General features: G+C 40.3%; 2 protein-coding genes across 2 annotated transcripts; one reads left to right on the forward strand and one right to left on the reverse strand.

Moving 5' to 3' along the window:
- Positions 1-11193: 11193 nt before the first annotated feature.
- atoh1b (atonal bHLH transcription factor 1b) lies at positions 11194-12435 on the forward strand. Its single transcript, XM_020639466.3, has one exon. The coding sequence runs from the start codon at positions 11345-11347 to the stop codon at positions 12071-12073; it is 729 nt and encodes a 242-aa protein (XP_020495122.1). The 5' UTR covers positions 11194-11344; the 3' UTR covers positions 12074-12435.
- Positions 12436-12561: 126 nt separating this feature from the next.
- dok3 (docking protein 3) lies at positions 12562-18680 on the reverse strand. The gene is made up of 5 exons (XM_020639469.3): positions 18392-18680; positions 16901-17203; positions 16520-16610; positions 15311-15498; positions 12562-14257 (listed from the first exon to the last, which is right to left on the reverse strand). Exons 1-5 carry the CDS (start codon positions 18446-18448, stop codon positions 13385-13387), a joined length of 1512 nt encoding a protein of 503 aa, XP_020495125.1. The 5' UTR covers positions 18449-18680; the 3' UTR covers positions 12562-13384.
- Between the last annotated feature and the right edge of the window lie 44 nt (positions 18681-18724).

The following is an 18724-nucleotide window of genomic DNA, read 5'->3' on the forward strand; positions in this document are numbered from 1 at the left end:
TGATAACAAATTTAGCTGATAATCCTCCCCTTACATAACTGTACAAGGTTGGTTAAGGAGTCATTGTTTCATATTTTTACAAAAAGCTATAAAGTGGTATGTTGTCATTTATACAGAGTTTCTTTACTTCATAAAATCACAGAGTGTTTCTCTGCAATGCTGCTGCAGAAGGTGGTGGAGAAAGTAAGTGGGAGAATTTAAAAGTTAGATTGAAGAACAAGATAAGTTTTACAGCAGGAGAATATGAACAATCCAAAAAGGCCAGCATGGCAACCTAAGTTCATTTTACTGACAGATACCAAAAACCATAAGAAGTTGATTTATTAGCCATTATTAAGCAAATATAAGTTCCCCTAGCACATGGCACCTCGAGGAATAAGTGTAAAGTAAAGATATTTGGTTTGAAGAAGATGATTTTGATGGGCTCAAACTGCTGCCTTCATGCCTGTGGCTACATTTTCCCTCATTTTGATTGGAGGTGGCATGTCTCCATGAGAAACAAATGATGAGGAGGAGCAGTGGGTTGCTAGTGTGCTGCCTCAGCCTGAGCTCTGCTACAAAGGGCCATTAGCCAAGGTCTGTAGCTGACAGATGAAGGCCCCCTAATGGTGCAGGATCATGCTGTGATTTACAATCTTTATATTTAACCAGAGAGAGATTAATTATCGCCGGCAAATTGACAGGTCCAAGGGGGTGAGGGAGGTTTCTGACTGACATTGCCATTCCTCACAACACTTCCTGCCAGAGGGCATCGCTCCTGACCTTGTGATGCCAGCCATGTTTGGCACCCCGCCTTCTTTTCAGCACCTCCTCACTGCTCTTTTGTCTTTAATATTCAGCCTTTATTCTTCCCAGGGATGCCACTCACACCTGGATCAGCTTTTACTCCAACAATGGCTGTCAAAGACGAGCGTGTAGAGCACAACTCACTTGTGTTTCTGGTCGGGGATGCTTTATTGTGGAGTATTTGAACATGTGGTTCAGAAAGAGTGATTGAGTGAATGTGAAGGAAACAAGTCTTGCCCTAAGCAACAAAACAAAGTTTTGAGTGTTCTACCCTCCCAGGTTTACTGATGCCCTGCAGATGTCCTTGGTCACTTTTTCTACCCAAAGTATTGTTTCTTGTTTGAGGTTTTTTGTCATGTTTCTCACTTTGTCTGGGTTGCTATTGAGAGCATGATTCTTGATGCATGTGACAGGATGGGCCTGGAGATTTACATTTGAAAAATAGGAAGCAAAGTCAATGTTCTACTTTGGAGACAGTTAAAAGTCTAAATATGAAGAATTATGACAATGTGAAACCAAAAACTGAGGTCTAGAAGTCTTCATGCAGAAGACAAAACTTAAAGGTATAATAGGCCTATTCGGACTTTTATGACAATGTTTACATTCAAATATCTAAATTAATAGCGGAGATAATCACTCCTTATGATTCCCCGCAAGCCTCAACATCATCTTTAGTTATTGTTTTGATTGTCAGGCCCCTGGCGGCGGATTTTACATACTGTGCATTTAATGTCAACAGGGTAAATCTTCTCTAAGAAATAAAGAGCTCAACATTTACAAAAAAAAATCACTTTATTTTCTTTGCAAGAGTTAGAAGACTAGATTAATAGCACCATCACATGCAGCTAAGCAGCTTGTTAGCTTAGCATTAATTTAGCCGCATTTGTCCTTAATGGGTTTTTTACAGTTTATACCCTCACACAAAGGTGAACTAGCATTTTTTCTGCTTACAGTGCTAGGCTAAGCTAACCACCCCCTGCCTTCAGTTACATGGTTAGCATACACACAAGACAGTGGCATCAAACTCCTCATCCTAATTCTTGGCAAGAATAAATGACTGTCTTTTCATGAAATGTGAATCTATTGTTTTTAAAGGCAGAGAGATTAAATTAGCTGTACTATGATTTTTTTTTTCTTCAGAAGTAGCTTAAAGAAGAACATTTCTAGTCTAGACACAGCATGTGAGGGAACTGATTTAGCAACATTTTAAACATCAAACCTTATTTTCTAGCTTGGAGGCAGAAATCAAATGTTACTTCTGTCTTAAAACAGATTTGTTGGTCAGCACTTCACACCAGAGTTGCCTTGTCATTTTACCTTCTATCTTCACTTGAATAATTCATACAAACACAATATGCTGTGTTATCTGTCATGAATGTGAAGGCAGAATGACTCTGACACAGAAATACTCTTTTGAGGATGAATAAAAAAAAACAACTGTGTGTTCTCTTTGTGGAGTAAAAGCCAAATGTACTGCTGAGGAAAATGATCTGAGTCACAACTGCCATCAGGCTGTGATTCAAACGATGGAGGTTTGGGGTTGTTTGTGTGTGTAAATGACGGAGCTATCATAAGAATAACACCTTTACACCTCTCATCCTATACAACAGACTGCACCTGCTTTTGACTACACACTCCAGCTCTCTAGCAGCCTCTCTCTCTCTCTCTTTTTCTTACTTTCTCGCCCCTCACCTTTGCCTCGCTGCTCTCATCCATCTCTCTTCACTGCTTCTCAAAGCCAAAAAGCTCACCCATGGCACCCTTCTCTGGCACCCTCACTTGCAGTTTGCAGCCTGACGATGACAATGAAGGACAAGGTGCTAATGATTTTCATTCAGCTTAGCCTCCGGACTCGTGCATATACGTCCTCATTAATCCTAAGATTTATGATATGAACATTTTATCTTCTTGGTAGTGTAGGACAGCTGGGAAGAGAGCAGCGGGAGTGGACAGGGCATGCAATACAGAAAACACAACTAGCTTTACTAATCTTTTGGAAGTCTAGAAGTCACAATTCCAAGAGTTATGTCAACTCAAACCCTCTCTGTGCACCTTGCAATTTGGTCCAGTCACTGCAGAATTCTATATCATCATGCATATCATCAAACACATCGCCCTTGTGATTTAAAATACACAGCTACTTATGTTAGCAATATCATATAAACATCAATTAATGTATCTTTAAAATGTTTTGAACACAGCATGCTAGAGACTAACTTTACTGCCTGTGAAGGGGAGAGTTGCTCTGACATGACCTAATCTCTTTCAGTTGCTTCCTGCTCCAGCATTAAACTATATTGAGATGAGATGAGATGAGATTCAACTTTATTGTCATTACACATATACAAGTATAGAGTAACGAAATGAGGTTTGGCATCTCACCAGAAGTGCAAATAAGCAGAAAGTGCAAGAGTCTGTGCTATGTACAGTAATTACAAAATGTACAGATGTAGACTAAAAAAAGGGAATTATTGGCTGTATATGGCTGGATTAATGGGATGCTATAAATATAAATAAATTATATAAATATAAGTGTATTCTTCAGATTATAATATATTGAACTATATTGTCTTTTCAAAGACACTTTATAGATTCATCTATAATGATAAATACAAAACTTCATGTCTTTCAATCACAAAACAGTCAGTAAAAATCCTAAAACTGAATTGACTGATGGATCATAACAGTGAAACAGCTCCTCTTTGTTAGAGAGGCCATTCACTATCAGCAGTCTCACCCCTACCCTGCCACCTTTCATTTCACTCTCTTTACCACCATTATATCACACCACCCCTTCATGTGAAGTCGGTGCTTTAAAAGGAGAGATCACACCAATCCAAAGTGTCAGCATGGGAACAATTAGCAGGTAGGTGCAGAAAATTGCTCTTTTCATAATGAAGGTTATATATACACGCTCCCATGTAGAGCTGGACAGGCTGCCTCATTGTTGCCCAGATAGCCTTAAAAAGGCTCTTTCTCCTCCCCCCATTCACTTTCTGTTTTTTTTTTTACTTCTTCTTCTTCTTCACACACACACATAACACACTGTTGCTCAAATACCGCTCATAATTCAAATCCAAAAAAATGTGAAGATAAAGCCTGTTGCTGCCAAAATCTGACATCAGCTCCTGTGTCAGATCAGACTGAGACATCAGTGATTCTCAATCCAATTATTTTAATCGAGCATAGAAAATCCATACTGAAGGTTGATGAACAATCCTTAGTGCCAAATTACAGGGTTTGCACGATTATAATTGAAGTTGGTTGTGGCTGTCACAGTCTGTCTAATGAGATAATCTTGTTGAGCTAACCCTCTGACCGCGATCATGACAGACATAATTATCCACCGTTTCTTTCCCTAAATATGGTTCTCCTCCTCTCTCACTGCCACTTGACAGCGTGGAGATTTTCTGTTAAATGCGGTTAGCTCATGAAGTTTTAAAACATTTCTGTATATAATTGACAGGAGTGGAGAAATCAAGCCAAAGACGGTGACAGGAAGTAGTCCACCATCATTCCTTACGGCGCTTCACTGACTTCACAAGCACTGACAACATTGAAGGTCACACACTTTTCAAAAGGATCACTTATTCAAAACAGTCTTGCATTATTCGTAGATGTCCACATGACTAGATAACGGCTCCCCTCTTTGTGCAGCACGTTTAATTCTCCCTGCAAGGTCAAAGAGGTCAGTGGACAAAGTGTTGCTCATCTTAACTGACTCATGCTGCTCTGCTTGCAGCTCTGATCCCAATCACAGAGCACTACTGCTCTCTGCTGACAGCTGTGTGACACTTCACACCTGAAATCCTGCTCTTTTTTTCAAGGTTTACTTTAGCAATCTGAGTTGGGTTTTTTTAAACACAGGAAATGGCAAGGGAGACCTTCCTGTCTTTCACACCAGGATTTTCTTTCTTCATTTTCCCAAGAGTTTAGGAGCTGCTGTGCTGAAGATGTGATTGAATCTTGTATTGTCCCATCTCATGAGGGATGTAATCCCCGGGCCTTATTATGATAAGATAGACATCTTTATCCTCACAGTAAATAGCTTTCTGATTGTTGACCATTGCTGAAGCATCCAGAGATATCCCCCTGCTCAGACAACTGTCTATCTGCTGCAGGATTTATGTCTGATTCACAGAAACCCGATCAGCTTTCAAATGATCATTAAGCTGGTTGCAAAGTGTGATGGTATACATTTAAGCTTTATATTTGATTTTCTCTGAGATTTAAAAAAAAAATAAAAAAAGGAAAAAAATAATAGAAAGAAGGATCCCCATGACTGTGATAAATATACTGTGTTGTCTCCATCTGGTGGTATCTGGGTGAATCACATCATTAGATTTTACCTGAGGGGTAATTTTATTTAAATTATACACACTACATTGTTCATAGTAATATCACACTTCCATATATTTTCTACTATTTAACTAGTCAACTAAAGTGCTCTGCTTTATGTGAGGGAAAAAAATCTTTTTAGATTGGAAACAGTGATCAGTGAATTCAATACAGAAAAAAATGATCCACGTATTAAACCACATAAAACATACACAGAAATCAGAGGAGAATTCACCATTAGGTTTAATTCAAATGTTACATAAATTGAAAGATTAAGTAACATTGATTAAATTAACAGAAAAACATAAACATGCTTATGATGCAAAACAATGCAACACCCTAACTATAAATACTGAAAAACTAGATTGTGTTAGTGAAACTGCTTCTGTGGTTGTTAAAGTGTTCACTGAGTTCTGTTGTAACCAGATCATATGATGAGATTTATTATCCAATAAAACCCATCAACAACACAATCTACAGCTTCAATAACCAGATGGCATCAACAGATCACTGTGTGAACAACAGCTACAGGTTTAAACAAGACAAACACACAAAAACAATGTTAATACATCTCTTCTGTATGGTTCCACTGGGATTTACCATGACTTTGTTAAGGCTATGTCTGAAGTGGAATAAAAAAAAACTCCATAAGTACCATATGGTTATATATTTTGGTAATTACCATAATACCTTGATTTAAAAAATTAATTGGGATTATGGATATTTTTAGTTCTTTGATATGCTGATGTGTGTATCGAAACATCATGCAAACATGTTATGAGGAAAACAAAGCCGTAGCATACATGAAATATATTAAGTATATGTACAGCCGACAGCACTTAGAGTCCTCGGGGCTCAAGTGTCTGAAGCATTTTCTTCTTTTGATGGACTGGGTCTTCACAGCCTCCTATGAGTTTGCCTATCTGCCATATGCTGCACTGTTAGCAGAAAAGAGCTCGCTTAACATGTGAAGGACACAATCCTTGTCTCTTTAATGAAAAAGTATTGTGAAAGTTTGCAAGAAATCTTTATAAAGTGTAAAGACAAAAAAAACAACACAACTACTACTGTTGCTACTATAACTACCTCTACGCTTCTAATGATATTGTCTTTGCACCCACAAATGTGGTCTTGACTAGTGCAGGTAGAGGAATTTAGATTCTGTGCTGAAGTTGAAGTTTCACTTCTGCTGTCTTATGGAAAGAGTTCAACACGTTAAATATGTGTTATGATAATCAATTACTTTAAGCAAATAGTACTCACAGCAGTTGAGTGGTCCAGTTCAATTGTTATGTTGTTTACAGGTCCATTGTTTGAACATATTTTTTTATAGATGGATAAACTTGTAACCAGCATTTTAAGTGTACGGCTTTATATGGCAAAGTTTTCGATAACATATTTGAGTGGCTGATCATTCACTTTTCAATACAATTTTATAATAGCAGTATAGTAAGAAGTGTGTCAGCCAGATAAGAGTAGTGAAGTAAAATGAATGTTAAATAATAATGGGGTAGAAATATGATGCAGATTTTTAAGTAGGCTACTTGTTTACTTACTTGAGAAAGCAGTAGGACTACTTAGTTTGGCTTTATTCATCCACCGCTCATCTACTTAAGACAAATCCCTGAAAGAAAAGTTATAGGCCATATAGACTTAATTCTAATGTGGTTGACTTCTCACTTCTGATAAACTTCTTAGGCCCACATAGAAAATGAAGAGTTTTACATGCCTACTCCACATTTTAAAGGTCATAGGCCTACAGGTTGCTATCTCACTGTGTGTCAGAAGAGTAGAGGATAGGTACATTTCTGGATAACGTGCTGACTTAATGTGACTTCGATCGTTGTTTTTCTGTGACGCGTGTCACACAATTGGGTAACTCCTGTGATCATTGGTGCAGGTCTTGCTTTGTTGCTGCCGTCATGCTGAATAAACTGCTGACCCCGCGGGCTCAGTCTAATAAAGCCCTGCAACAGCAGCAGATACGACCCCCCCTGTAGAGACTTGATCTCAGGCATCGCGACATTTCCTTCCACCTCGGCAGAGACGTTTGGCTGTGCGTCTATTCTCGCGATGAAAGAGGCGGAGGCTATCGTTCATTATTTACAAGGTGACGTGAGATGAGGAGATTTAATTTCTGCAACTCAGCAAAGTCCACTCAGTGCGCGAGACTTATTAGCCTACTGTCCCTTCCCAAGAGTTCATCAATTAGCCTCCTAGCACAGATAACATTGACTTAATGAAGCGTTACCTTTAACTAGAATATTACTTCCCTTTTCCCAATTAATGAGGCTGTTAATTGTCCTAATTTGCGTGTGGAACCCCGGCATTAAGATTGCTTCTTTGCTCGGTTGAAGCACCTCCGGAGCTCCGGGTGTGTGCGGATAATTACAGAGTCACTGCTCCCAACATCAAGGGGTTCACTGTTCCTGGTGAACGCTTCTATGGAGAAACATGGAAATGCGCTATTGTTACTATATTACCGAGTCTTTCATTAAAACACAAGAAGGATAACGGTAAAAAAAAAAAAAAAAAAGTCACTTACTGTAGCTCATAGATCACTCCGGACCTAGATGGTGAGGAAGGCAATCCTTCTCAGTGTGTCATTGTAGAGTTAAACCCATAGAGCTGCTACTGTTAGCAGTGAATTAATTATAGGTTCAAATCATTTAAAAAGTGGGCTTAGGTTGGGATGGGTGGGTTACAAGGAATTACTAACATACAATTAACCATTTATTTTTATTTATTTTTTACTTTTTTGCATGTATGTTAAATTGAAAATTGAAACCAAATGTGATAATGCCGACTGATTATTCGGCTGTTTGCTCTTTCCAAGGCAATGTTTGAGGGTTGTAAATCAAACCTTTTGGCTGTGCATTAATGCAGCCCCTTAAAAAAATATGACAGGAATCTTCCAGGAAATATTGACCATTGATTATGAGTAAAATTCAGATTGGACCCAATCAGTACACGTCCAGTGAATTCAAAGTGACTCCCAGATTAATCTATAGGCTAACATATACTTTCAATAAGTGAATAGTAAATACACTCGTGATCCCTCTACAAGTAGGCCTACTGCAAAATTACTTCTGACTCATAGACTGTGTTCTGACCCCCACCCCTTCCCCAAACGGAACTCACTAGAGAGTTTGTACACAACTCCAGAGCCTTAAAATTATTGTTATTCTTTAAAGATGTATTGCGGCTCTTATGAGGTGTAGTAACATCTTTAAAAGGCGAACAAAGAAACAGGGACACATTATGTCAAACTTAAGCCTCAGAAATAGAGTTGAATTAATTATAGATTGCTTGGGGCCATGGTTCCCCGACAGCAGTTCCCTGGGGATGACAGAGGAGGTTTTATTAAGGCTTCCCGTGAAATGAGGACCACTTTAATTTCACCATTAGGCCTGCTTCATTTACTAGAAATTAGAGCAATGAGACCATGTATTATTAGAACTATTGTCTGCACTTTCACTTTCCATTTACAGAACAGGAGTATAGGAAAATGGGTTTAACAATATTTATTTTACACCTAGCAGTACCTTTTGGTTGAAAGTTATTTAGACATTTGTGGGTTAATGACAGTCACTGTAAAAACTATTAGTCATGGTAATTTGTGATTGTAGATTTAACAGAGTTTTGCTAGAAAGTGGCCCATGGGTGTGGATTTATGCGCAATTCAGCAATATTTCCCAGGTGATTTGGTAAACCTGCCTACCTGTGCAAGAGTCAAGGCAAATCGTTCTGCTACACTGTTGTCTAATTTATGGGTAGCAGGTTGTCATATCAATGCATGAAATTGAATCGATTACAAAGATAGAGCCTATCAGCTCCCATGTCAAGTTAAATTTATGTAGATGTGCCCAGGTGGAACTCTCATTTTTTCCTGACATTAATAAGGGGTTTATAATTAATTTGAATATCTTACCAATGTAATGTTCAGAACTGTTAACCACACGTCTCTGTACATTCCAATTGGCTTCAACTTCTTCAACCACAGTACCTGAACTCGTCATGAATTTGCAATTTGCAACAAGTAAAGGTGCAACAACTTCCTGGAATAACTTTCATTACATTGTCAGTTCATATTTCTTGGGTCAAGATCTTTTTTCTTTTTGAGGTTTCTTTATTATTTTTCTCATTTATAGTTCATATTGTGTACAGTTATAACTGTTATGTATTGCAACATTTGTAAAAGTCTTTCAGTTGGCTATTATTTGGACAAATATAATGCAGACTAAATGGGGGTATTATTGCATTGTGAGACACAGCTCTTTAATACTTTTTCCATTCCAGTTACTCACTCTCAGTTTACTCTTTCATATTGCCGGAGGAGGGAATTTTGAATAAATTTGGGCCCCGCTTGGAGCGGCACTAAGAGTTCATAATAACTCGTGAGTTGACAGTCATGATGTCTCCCCCTCCTCCTCCTCCTCCCTGCATGTCTGGTGGGACACATCAGTCCCTCTATTGCAAGAGGTCACTCAAGTTGACTTTAGAAATGTCCCTCACACCTCCTTGGACTCCGCTGCCACTCCCCCGCTCGCGCCCACACCAGATGGGAAGTGTGCGGAATTTTTTTTTAAGCCCGCGCGCAGGTCTGCAGGCTGTTGCACTGGAAGAGGGGCTGAAGGAATGAAATATTCATGTGGGCCAAACAAGAATGGACACCCCGGGACGGAGAGTGTGCCGATTTATTCAACTAAGACCAGGCCTCATTAAACTGCTGGCGGCAAGGCAGGTCATGGTGATTTTCTTTACCAGAGCTCGAACATCGACTGTAACACACAGAAACGCACACAGTGAGAGGAGAGAGAGAGAGAGAGAGAGAGAGAGAGAGAGAGAGAGAGAGGGGTCCACTGAATGCCAAATTTGTCCAAACCACCATCCTAACTAACAACCTCTCAGCTCTCCCTCCGGACAGTTGTGATGTGTTGTTGTGGAGGCTCCTCTGGTGTAATTGATGACCTAATGAGTGATTAGGTCTCGTGTCAGAGCAGTCAGTGTCAGCGTGGGGGCTGAGTTGTCGCTGCGCGCGGCATATGGGAGACGTGGTGGGTGACACTGGTTGTGACAGAGGTGTATAGCTTGAGTGAGGTGCCAGGGGACAACAGCTGATAGGCACAGGGGCCACGTGACTAATCAAAATTAAGATAATTAATGAGACTGACTTTGGTCCCACATGAGATCATAAACGTATAGGCTCATTTTAAAATGTAACGGAACGCTTTGCATCTTTGTCTTAAAGTGAGCGGTAGAATTAAAGGCCTGTGTTTTGATCCTTGTTCCTCACTAAATCATTCATATACAGCCTGCAGACAACTTATCAGTTAGCATTGCTCTGTTATAGACAGGTGTGTCTCAGGCCTTGCCTTCCACCTGTCCGTTTTATTATTCCTCTGCAAATAATCCGCAAAAGATTGTCCAGCGTTTTACTGTTTGTTTGAGAACAAACCATGATGCTGCCATATCCCTCAAGACCCAATTAACGAGTCAGTTTCTTTGCCCATGAGAAAGATGTCCAAGCTCTTTTTCCATGGGCTGATGACGATGATGAAAGTCTGAAGCCTAGAATGTTTGTGCGTGAATACTGAGCACACACAACCACAGGAGTTAAGCGTTTAAATTAACATTAACCCCCTGCCCTCTGACAATAATGAAACTGATATCTTATAGAACACATTTAAATATCAATTCAGGGGGGGAAATATCAGGAAAAATCCAATGATCCAAGTGGATTCACAGTTGTAATCAAATATGATCAGTAAAGGCCAGACATGTGCAGTAAAACTGCTTCTTCCTGTAGCCTACATTTTTTAACAAAAGGCCAGCAGTCAAGCAGACCAAACTTTATGGGAAAGTAAGTTCATTGGATCACGTTTTCCTTTGCTTTCAAACATACAGTATAGCCTACGCCACGCTCTTAAATGATTAATTCTGTCGCCTCGCCCTCTGTGTGAGGATAATAACAAGGCCGTGATTGAGTTACAATGAACAATAGAAGAAAAGTCGAGCTTTGTCTAATTGTTCCTTGACAGGGTCAGAGGGGAGGTGCGATTGGCTGCTGCCTTCAGAGGCTGTCAGTGGTTCTTGTGGGTGACATCAAGGTGACTGAGGGGAGGCTGTATAAAATGTTCGCGCACTGGAAATCTCTCCAGAGAGGTTCAACCACAGTCTATAGAGACAACTTTCGCTGCCGCGCACTGGCCATACAGCGATGGCTGCAAAATCAGAGCTTTCAAGCTGGTCGGACTACCCGGAGGAGTTCACCCTGCTTCAGCAGCGGAACCTGGCCCATATCAACTCCAAAACCTGGATTCAGCTGCACCATGCGTGCTGCAGGACGCCTGGAGCCACCGACGCAGAACTCTCACTGGATAAACTTGTGCCAGTGCGTAAACTTCCCGAGTGCGCGTCTGCGTCAAGCATCACAGAGGCAGACTGTAACAGGGCAGCAGAGGGAGACCAGACGAGCCACTTTGGGCCCCAGAAACACAGGCGCGTCGCAGCCAACGCCCGGGAGAGGAGGAGGATGCACGGCCTGAATAAAGCCTTTGACGAGCTAAGGAGTGTCATCCCCTCTTTGGAGAACGAGAGAAAGTTGTCCAAGTATGACACACTGCAAATGGCGCAGATCTACATCACTGAGCTGTCGGAACTCCTGTCAGGTGTGGTGCATCCGGAGTGCAGGAGTCCGCGTCCGGTATCCGCAGACAAGACCTGCAGGATGAGTTTGATCCACACCCTGCTGCCAGCAGGTACCGCGCAGCCTCCAATCCAAATGACCGGAGACCAGCGGGACACCTGCGCCTCGATCAGCCACCTTTTAATTCTCGGACCTACATCTGACATGGGGTCAAATAAATCAACGAGCTCTTCGAATAGCAGTGATGGGGAATCTTCACAGCTGAGTGACTTGGAGGAGAGTCAGTGCGGCAGACAGTGACAGAAAACCACGGACTTGTCTTAGACTTTTTACGACAGTAACAGTGATAGAAAAAAACCGAGAACCAAAACATTAGGTCATGTTGATCATGTGAGGAAGTCGAACATCTATAGACATTGTTAATAGTCTGGATGATGTACTGCCAAATGTTAAAAGCAGGTAAACTCAAAAATTGAGTTGTTTTTTTTTTCATCTCAGGGCCATGATGAACTCAGAGGCCTTTTTAATGCACTTTATGGCCTGATCAGACATTCCCAGTGTCATTAGTGAAATGTGTCTAAATTAAAAGCAGTTATTTTCATATTTATGTATAGATATTTTAAGAGGATTGTTTTGCTACAATAAAGATACTTGAAACACGAGTGTGCACTTAAAGTTGTCTTTCTATATTGCATTCACACATTTGTTTCTTTTCTTTTCCAAATGCCTAACAAAAGGGGGAGGGGGAAGGGGGGGGGGAAGGGGGGGCATAAATGAGAAGAAGCTGGTTTGCGATTTACAGAACGTAATTTTGAAAGATTTATTTCCAAAATGATTTACATGATGAAACAACCAGGTTTTCTTTCACTTTATCAACTATAAGACAATGTCTCATTTAATATCATTCAGCACACGAAGCCCATGTAGAATCCAGCAGTGAAGATCATCACTCATTGGACCCTTACTGGTCACAGAATAAACTTAATCTATAGTGAGCCTTTTTTTTTCCCTGATCTTTTTTACTTAAGATCTTTACTTAAGTAGCCCAACTATAACAAAACCACAAAGGTCACAAATGTGTTAGAAATAAAAGCCCTGCTCTCATATTAAAGTACACAAGTATAAATATTAAACTTAAAGGTACTCACTATGTAGAATGGTCTACTTCTGAATTATATAAAACAATAGTTTGATTATATATCTTAGAATTAGTGATGCATGAATGTGTAATATTTATAAATATTGCTGCAGGTATGTGGCTTATTTTGGTTGCATTATGTACTCCTGTGAAGCTTAGTCCATAAAAAGACATCATATTTCATCATGTGTTGGTAAATAACCTGACTTTAGTGGGTTGAATGGGTTCTAACTAAAGCTTTCACTAAAATTGAAGTTGGGTAATAAAGTACAAGGTCTCCAAAACAGAAAATAATTACAGTGCTTCATTATAGTCCATCACACTCTACTGTTACCCACACATCTGCAAGCCAAAATCTGATGCCTAATGCTCCCACCAGAGGGGATTTAAACAAAATAAAGAAACTAATTAAGCTTTAATACAGTTTATAACAGTTAAAACTGCTCCCTCTAGGCTGCCTGTTTAGTAATAGCCTATTGAGAAAATGTGGCCGCTCCGGGGGGAAGAGGGGGCTGGAACTTTGCCAGGTCCTTGGAAATGATTTTTGCCAGCCTGTGTTTAAAGCTGCTGAGGGGCTCTGAGGGGGCAACAAGGCTGGAGGAGCTGATGGCCTCCTCTGTCTCCGTCGTTTCATCCACCGGCTGCGTCGGTGCATTGTAGCCTGGCTGGTTGTTCGCAGGGGGCTGACGCTGGTATCGGGGCTTGGGTAGGACGAAGGGCACAGACTGCAGGGGAGGGCAGGGAGGAGGCAGGGTAACAGGCGTAGAGAGTGAAGAGAAGGGCTGCAGCCGGGGATTTGAAGGAGGATCAACTTTTTTCACTTCAGAATAGATAGACTCTGAATCTTCTAGCTCAGGTTTGGACGGCTCCTTTCCCATCAAGGGAGGTGTAGCTCTCATAAGGTTGCAATAAATGTTCTGCCCCAGGACACTATTCAGGTTTAACGAATCTAGAGAATGACACCGCTCATCATCATCTTCCTCTCCCACAGACTCTTTGCTATTATAGAAATAAGGTTTTAAAAGAGATAGTTGCTTCAGTTTAATTTTGGAGGTGTCGTTAATAGTCGAGTAGTGGGCTGCAGACTCATCCTCTTCATCAGCAAAACTATTTGCAGGACTTTGGACAGGAGGAACACTGGGCAGGTTGGTTCTGGTTGGTAGGACAATAGGAGACTGGTCAGATAATGATCTTCTATGACCACTGAGTTGCTGGACAGAGGGACCCTTCTCCACAGTGCACTGCTTTAATATAGCTTGGAAGATTTGCGGCCCATGCCTGGACAGGAAGATGAACAGTCCTTCACCTGACTCGCAGCGACGGCCAGCTTCAATGCTGAATCCCCCCTGCAACAACATCCAATAAATCATTTTAAATGGCACTGGTTGGCATTTTCATACAGACATGCACTTTCCTGCTGGAAGTTAGATAGAAAGATTGTTACTTCTGTAGTGTCTGAATGAAGTCATGACTAACATGTTAGTTAGTTTAGTACAAAGACTAAAAATAGGGACAATTTAGCTGGATTCAGGCCAACAGGTGAAAAAACACCAACCAGCACGTATGTAGACCTCACAAATGTAATTCAAGAGGCAATATCACACAGTGCTGTTATACTGGATATTAGACAATCGCAGCCTTGCTGATATTCAGTACAACAGCATGATTTTTTACTATATTAGTGAGCATTATTGATCCTGTTATCTTGAAACTCTATTTCTTCTTCTACTATTTTCTTCTGCTACTCTGTGTATGTCTATATGTTAGGTGTGTGTGTGTAGATGTGTAGCTGTACCAGAAGTTGCTCATCACTGTTCTTAATTGTTACATATTATTATTTGTAGTTATTTACTATGTATGGAATTTCATAAATAATTAACTGAACATGCTTTACTGATGAATGAATGTTCTTTGATAGTCTGTTACTGCGTCAGAGCACTGTGAAGTCCAAGGCCAATTTCCCGCCAATTTCCCATTGGGTAAATCAAGTTCATCTTATCTTATCTTACATGTTTTGTTTAACTTGTGAGAATGTATCCCCATCTGAGGTAGCAAGTTTGCTAGATTAAAGGTGGCCTCTTTTTTAACATTTGGCCACTAGGAATGATATGAGAAGAGCATTTGTCTAAAATGAATAAATGTATACATGTTGATGTTTTCCTGTTTGAATTACAAGTTACAATTCTCTTAGCAGACGCTTTTATCGAAAGCGATGTACAGCACTAAGTACAACACTAATCCATTCATACACCGCCACTGAAGAAGCGGGAGCAATGCGGGGTTGAGTGTCTTGCCCAGACACATCGGACATGTTGCTCAGCTGGGTATCGAATCGTAAACCTTCCGGTTGAGGGACCAGCCGCCCAAAAGAATTAGATGGAATTACAAAAAAAACTTACCTCTACTTGTCCAAATTTTCGTAACAGGGTATAAGGCCAGCAATAGATGATGTGACCAGTATCCATGGCCAGCAGTATCACAGCCTCTTTTTCTGGGGACACTAGATACATCCCAGTCAGCTGGCATCTCCTGGATGCCTCTGTGCTCTGGACAGTCACTTGGTACTGGTTTGGAGGAGAGGCCATATCTAAACATTTGTAGACATGAAAATAAGTATTAATAATGACACAGCATACTGAGGTTACAGCACTTTGACTCAGCATGGAAGAATCCTACTAGATTTTCCATTTGACACAATATATTAGCAGAGGGAATAAATGTGCAGCAGATACATTATCGTGCAGTAAAAGACTGGTTTGAAATTGGTTGTCTTCAATCTCTCCGTGTGACTGGCTGCCCCTGGATTGTTCAGCAGTAGTGTAATCCATTAGAAAATAAAAAGAAATACATTTGTGTAAGCCACAGCTTGCTGACAGTAATACATTCTGGCAGTCCTGTTTGCATTAATGAGTGGCTTTAGCTACTGCTCACATACTCAGTTTCTGCTGATGTGTCCACTTTATGATGCTATGACTATTACTGCTATGAATCCAAACCTCACTGCAAGTTCCTCTCTGGTATATTACTTTCATTATAATTCACTTACCAAGTTACACATTCAATCTTATCATTTGACAGTTCCTGCTTCTTAACACTTGGGTCAAACTCAAGTAATATTCTACCTCCAAACTTCATTGCAAAGAAAGGCTGAGTATGAGGGAAAACAAGTTAAAGGACAAGAATTAAAGAGCCCTCCCCCTGCTCAGCCAAAATAGTCAGTACAGTACCATGTTCCCCATTTCTTTTTTAAGATTTGTTTTCGGGCTTATTATGTCTTTATTCGTCAGGCCAGTGGATAGAGTAAGAAGTCAGGGAGAGAGAGAGTGGGAAATGACATGCAGGAAAGGAGACACAGGTCAAGCTCAAACATGGTCGCTACCTAACCACTAGGCCAACTGGCGCCCCAGCTCTTTCCTTTTCACTTGGCAAGAACTTGCCAGAAATTCCAAAAGTGACAACTAGACTGTATTTGAAGTGATTGAGATGAAAACAAGAGTTGAAGTTTTGATGAAAAACCACTGTGCTGCAGCTGACACTCAAAAACTGAATTTCAGTATTGATCCCTTGTTCATTGATCAGCTGTCCATCTGCAGACTGGCAAGCATTACCTGATTTCCAAGACGAGTAGAGGTCATTGTCCTCCATGGTACAACCATTTCCGCTCTCGAAACCCCCTTTGTCTGATTCTCCAGGATCCTTCTGTAAACACGGTGGCACAGTAAACATCACATGGAGTGTACACCGCCCTCTTATCTCACTTTATGACCTTAACAAGGTAAGATGCATGAAACAGCATATCTTGTGCAAGCACAAGAATTAGAGAAGTGAAGTTGTAGAAGTTACAGATACTGCATTGACTTCCTCAATGTGCGATCTGTGTATGATTGTGGGTACGGTTCACCCACAACATTCCCAAATGATGGCACCTCTACTGATAAGAAACTGAAAAGGGGAAAGTTGCACTGGTCAAGGTGAGAGGTGTGTGATACCTGGAAGGCCAGATGACAGAGGGCGCTTAGCCAGTCCTCGCTGGCAGTGGAGGCCAGAGTGTAGCTGCTTTGGATGGTGTTTAAGTAAAAGGCTGTGCAGCCCTGAGGGCAAGATTCCTTTGGAGCAGGTGAGACACTGAGGCAGTCACTTAAACGCACCACCTTTCTCTCTGGTGTTTTTTGCCAATAAGGCTTCTTCTGGTCAGTAACAGCAGTGTTGTCAAGTACAGAATAAAGCTCCACACGTCCGACCCCTGTGAAGCTGGGTTTAAAAAGCATCATCCATATTTTCCGCCATGTTCTCTGTTTTAGATGACAGAGGGGAGAGATGGGAAAAGTTCATTTTAATTAACCATTAATCATTGTTAACTGGAATGCTTCTTAAGTGTTGGATGACTTATGTTATTACATTACTGTGTCTATCTCTGATGTTACACAGATAACACCCCTCTTTACATGTCTGCCTCACAAAATGATCTGAGCCCAGCGGACACTGTGGATTCTTTAAGATCATTGATGAAGATGGTCAAACTTTTTCACAATTACCATACCAAAGGAGTCTTATTAAGGAAACACCAACCCTCTGAAAAGTACTTCTCTGCGACGTAGAACATGTAAAAAGCCTGTGTGTCTCTCAAATAAAATCTAGGTTATTGTACTATTGCCTCTTAGTTATAGAATCAATAATAAGATGCTTCTTTTTGATTCCAAATGTTTCTCAGGGATGACCTCAGTGATGCTGCATATAGTTAATTCACTGAGACTTTAGACTTTAGTCTTTTTTAATGGTAGTTTAATTGTGCTTGCACATCTCACTATGTATTGAAACTTTAATAAACTAGGTTATCATCATATTTGTATGAGTAATAATACTCCATAAATATTAAACAGTTCAACACTCTAAGGGGAAGAATTCCTGAGTGGAGTACCTTTAATTTTACTCTTGTACATTTTCTTGATCACAATTATTTAATATGAAGTTTTCAAGTAACATCTGAACTCTTACATACACTTGCACTATTTTTTACAGGAGGCTATGAGTACTTTTTTCTTTAAGTTAAGGATCTGTGCTCAAGTCAATAACCGTGAGCACTTCATTATTTTGAAAACAATACCACAAAATGACAGTTGCATCCTCGCTTGACTTCGAAAGTTACTATCACCGTTAAACCATTGGAACATTCTGGCAGAGAAAAGGTAAAAACTTTGAAAATGCATCTTTAAAAAATTAAAACTGCAAACTTCTTTCAGTCATTACCAATCGAATGCAGGGGTGGCAGATATAGTCAATAACAAGAGATTTAGACTGAGTAAGAACTAAAGCCTCCTTTTAGATTTGAAGAATTGAATTAGTATACAAAGTAGTCCCACAATCATCAGTGGACCGGTCGTGCTTCTTTTAACTCAGACGTGCATAAGTAAATATTGTCTCATAGACCACTGCCATTGTTACAAGAGTCAATGAATTTGAGAAATTGACATGAAACTTACTTTTCCAAACTTGACCCCCTGGAGGAACAGCATCCCCTCTTTGAATATAACCTCCATACTGCTCAGCTTTGTATGTGAATCTAGACGCTCAACAGAAGCTGCTTCGTGGTAAAAATGTAACAACCACAACCAAGATGATAAAATTAGACTTTCTATACCACAAGAACAAATGTTTCCTTGACGTCAACAGCAGATGTCATTTTGTTGTCCACTTGTGTGCGCCTTACAGGGCTAAAAGTGGCGGTATCTGATCTATAACCAGAATATTGCAAAAGAAAGGATATGCATGCTGTGTGTAGCTGTTCTTAAGTCAAACTTCCCTTTGCATTTTTC

The sequence above is a fragment of the Labrus bergylta genome, chromosome 9, assembly GCF_963930695.1.
Source record: "Labrus bergylta chromosome 9, fLabBer1.1, whole genome shotgun sequence".
NCBI lineage: Eukaryota > Metazoa > Chordata > Actinopteri > Labriformes > Labridae > Labrus > Labrus bergylta.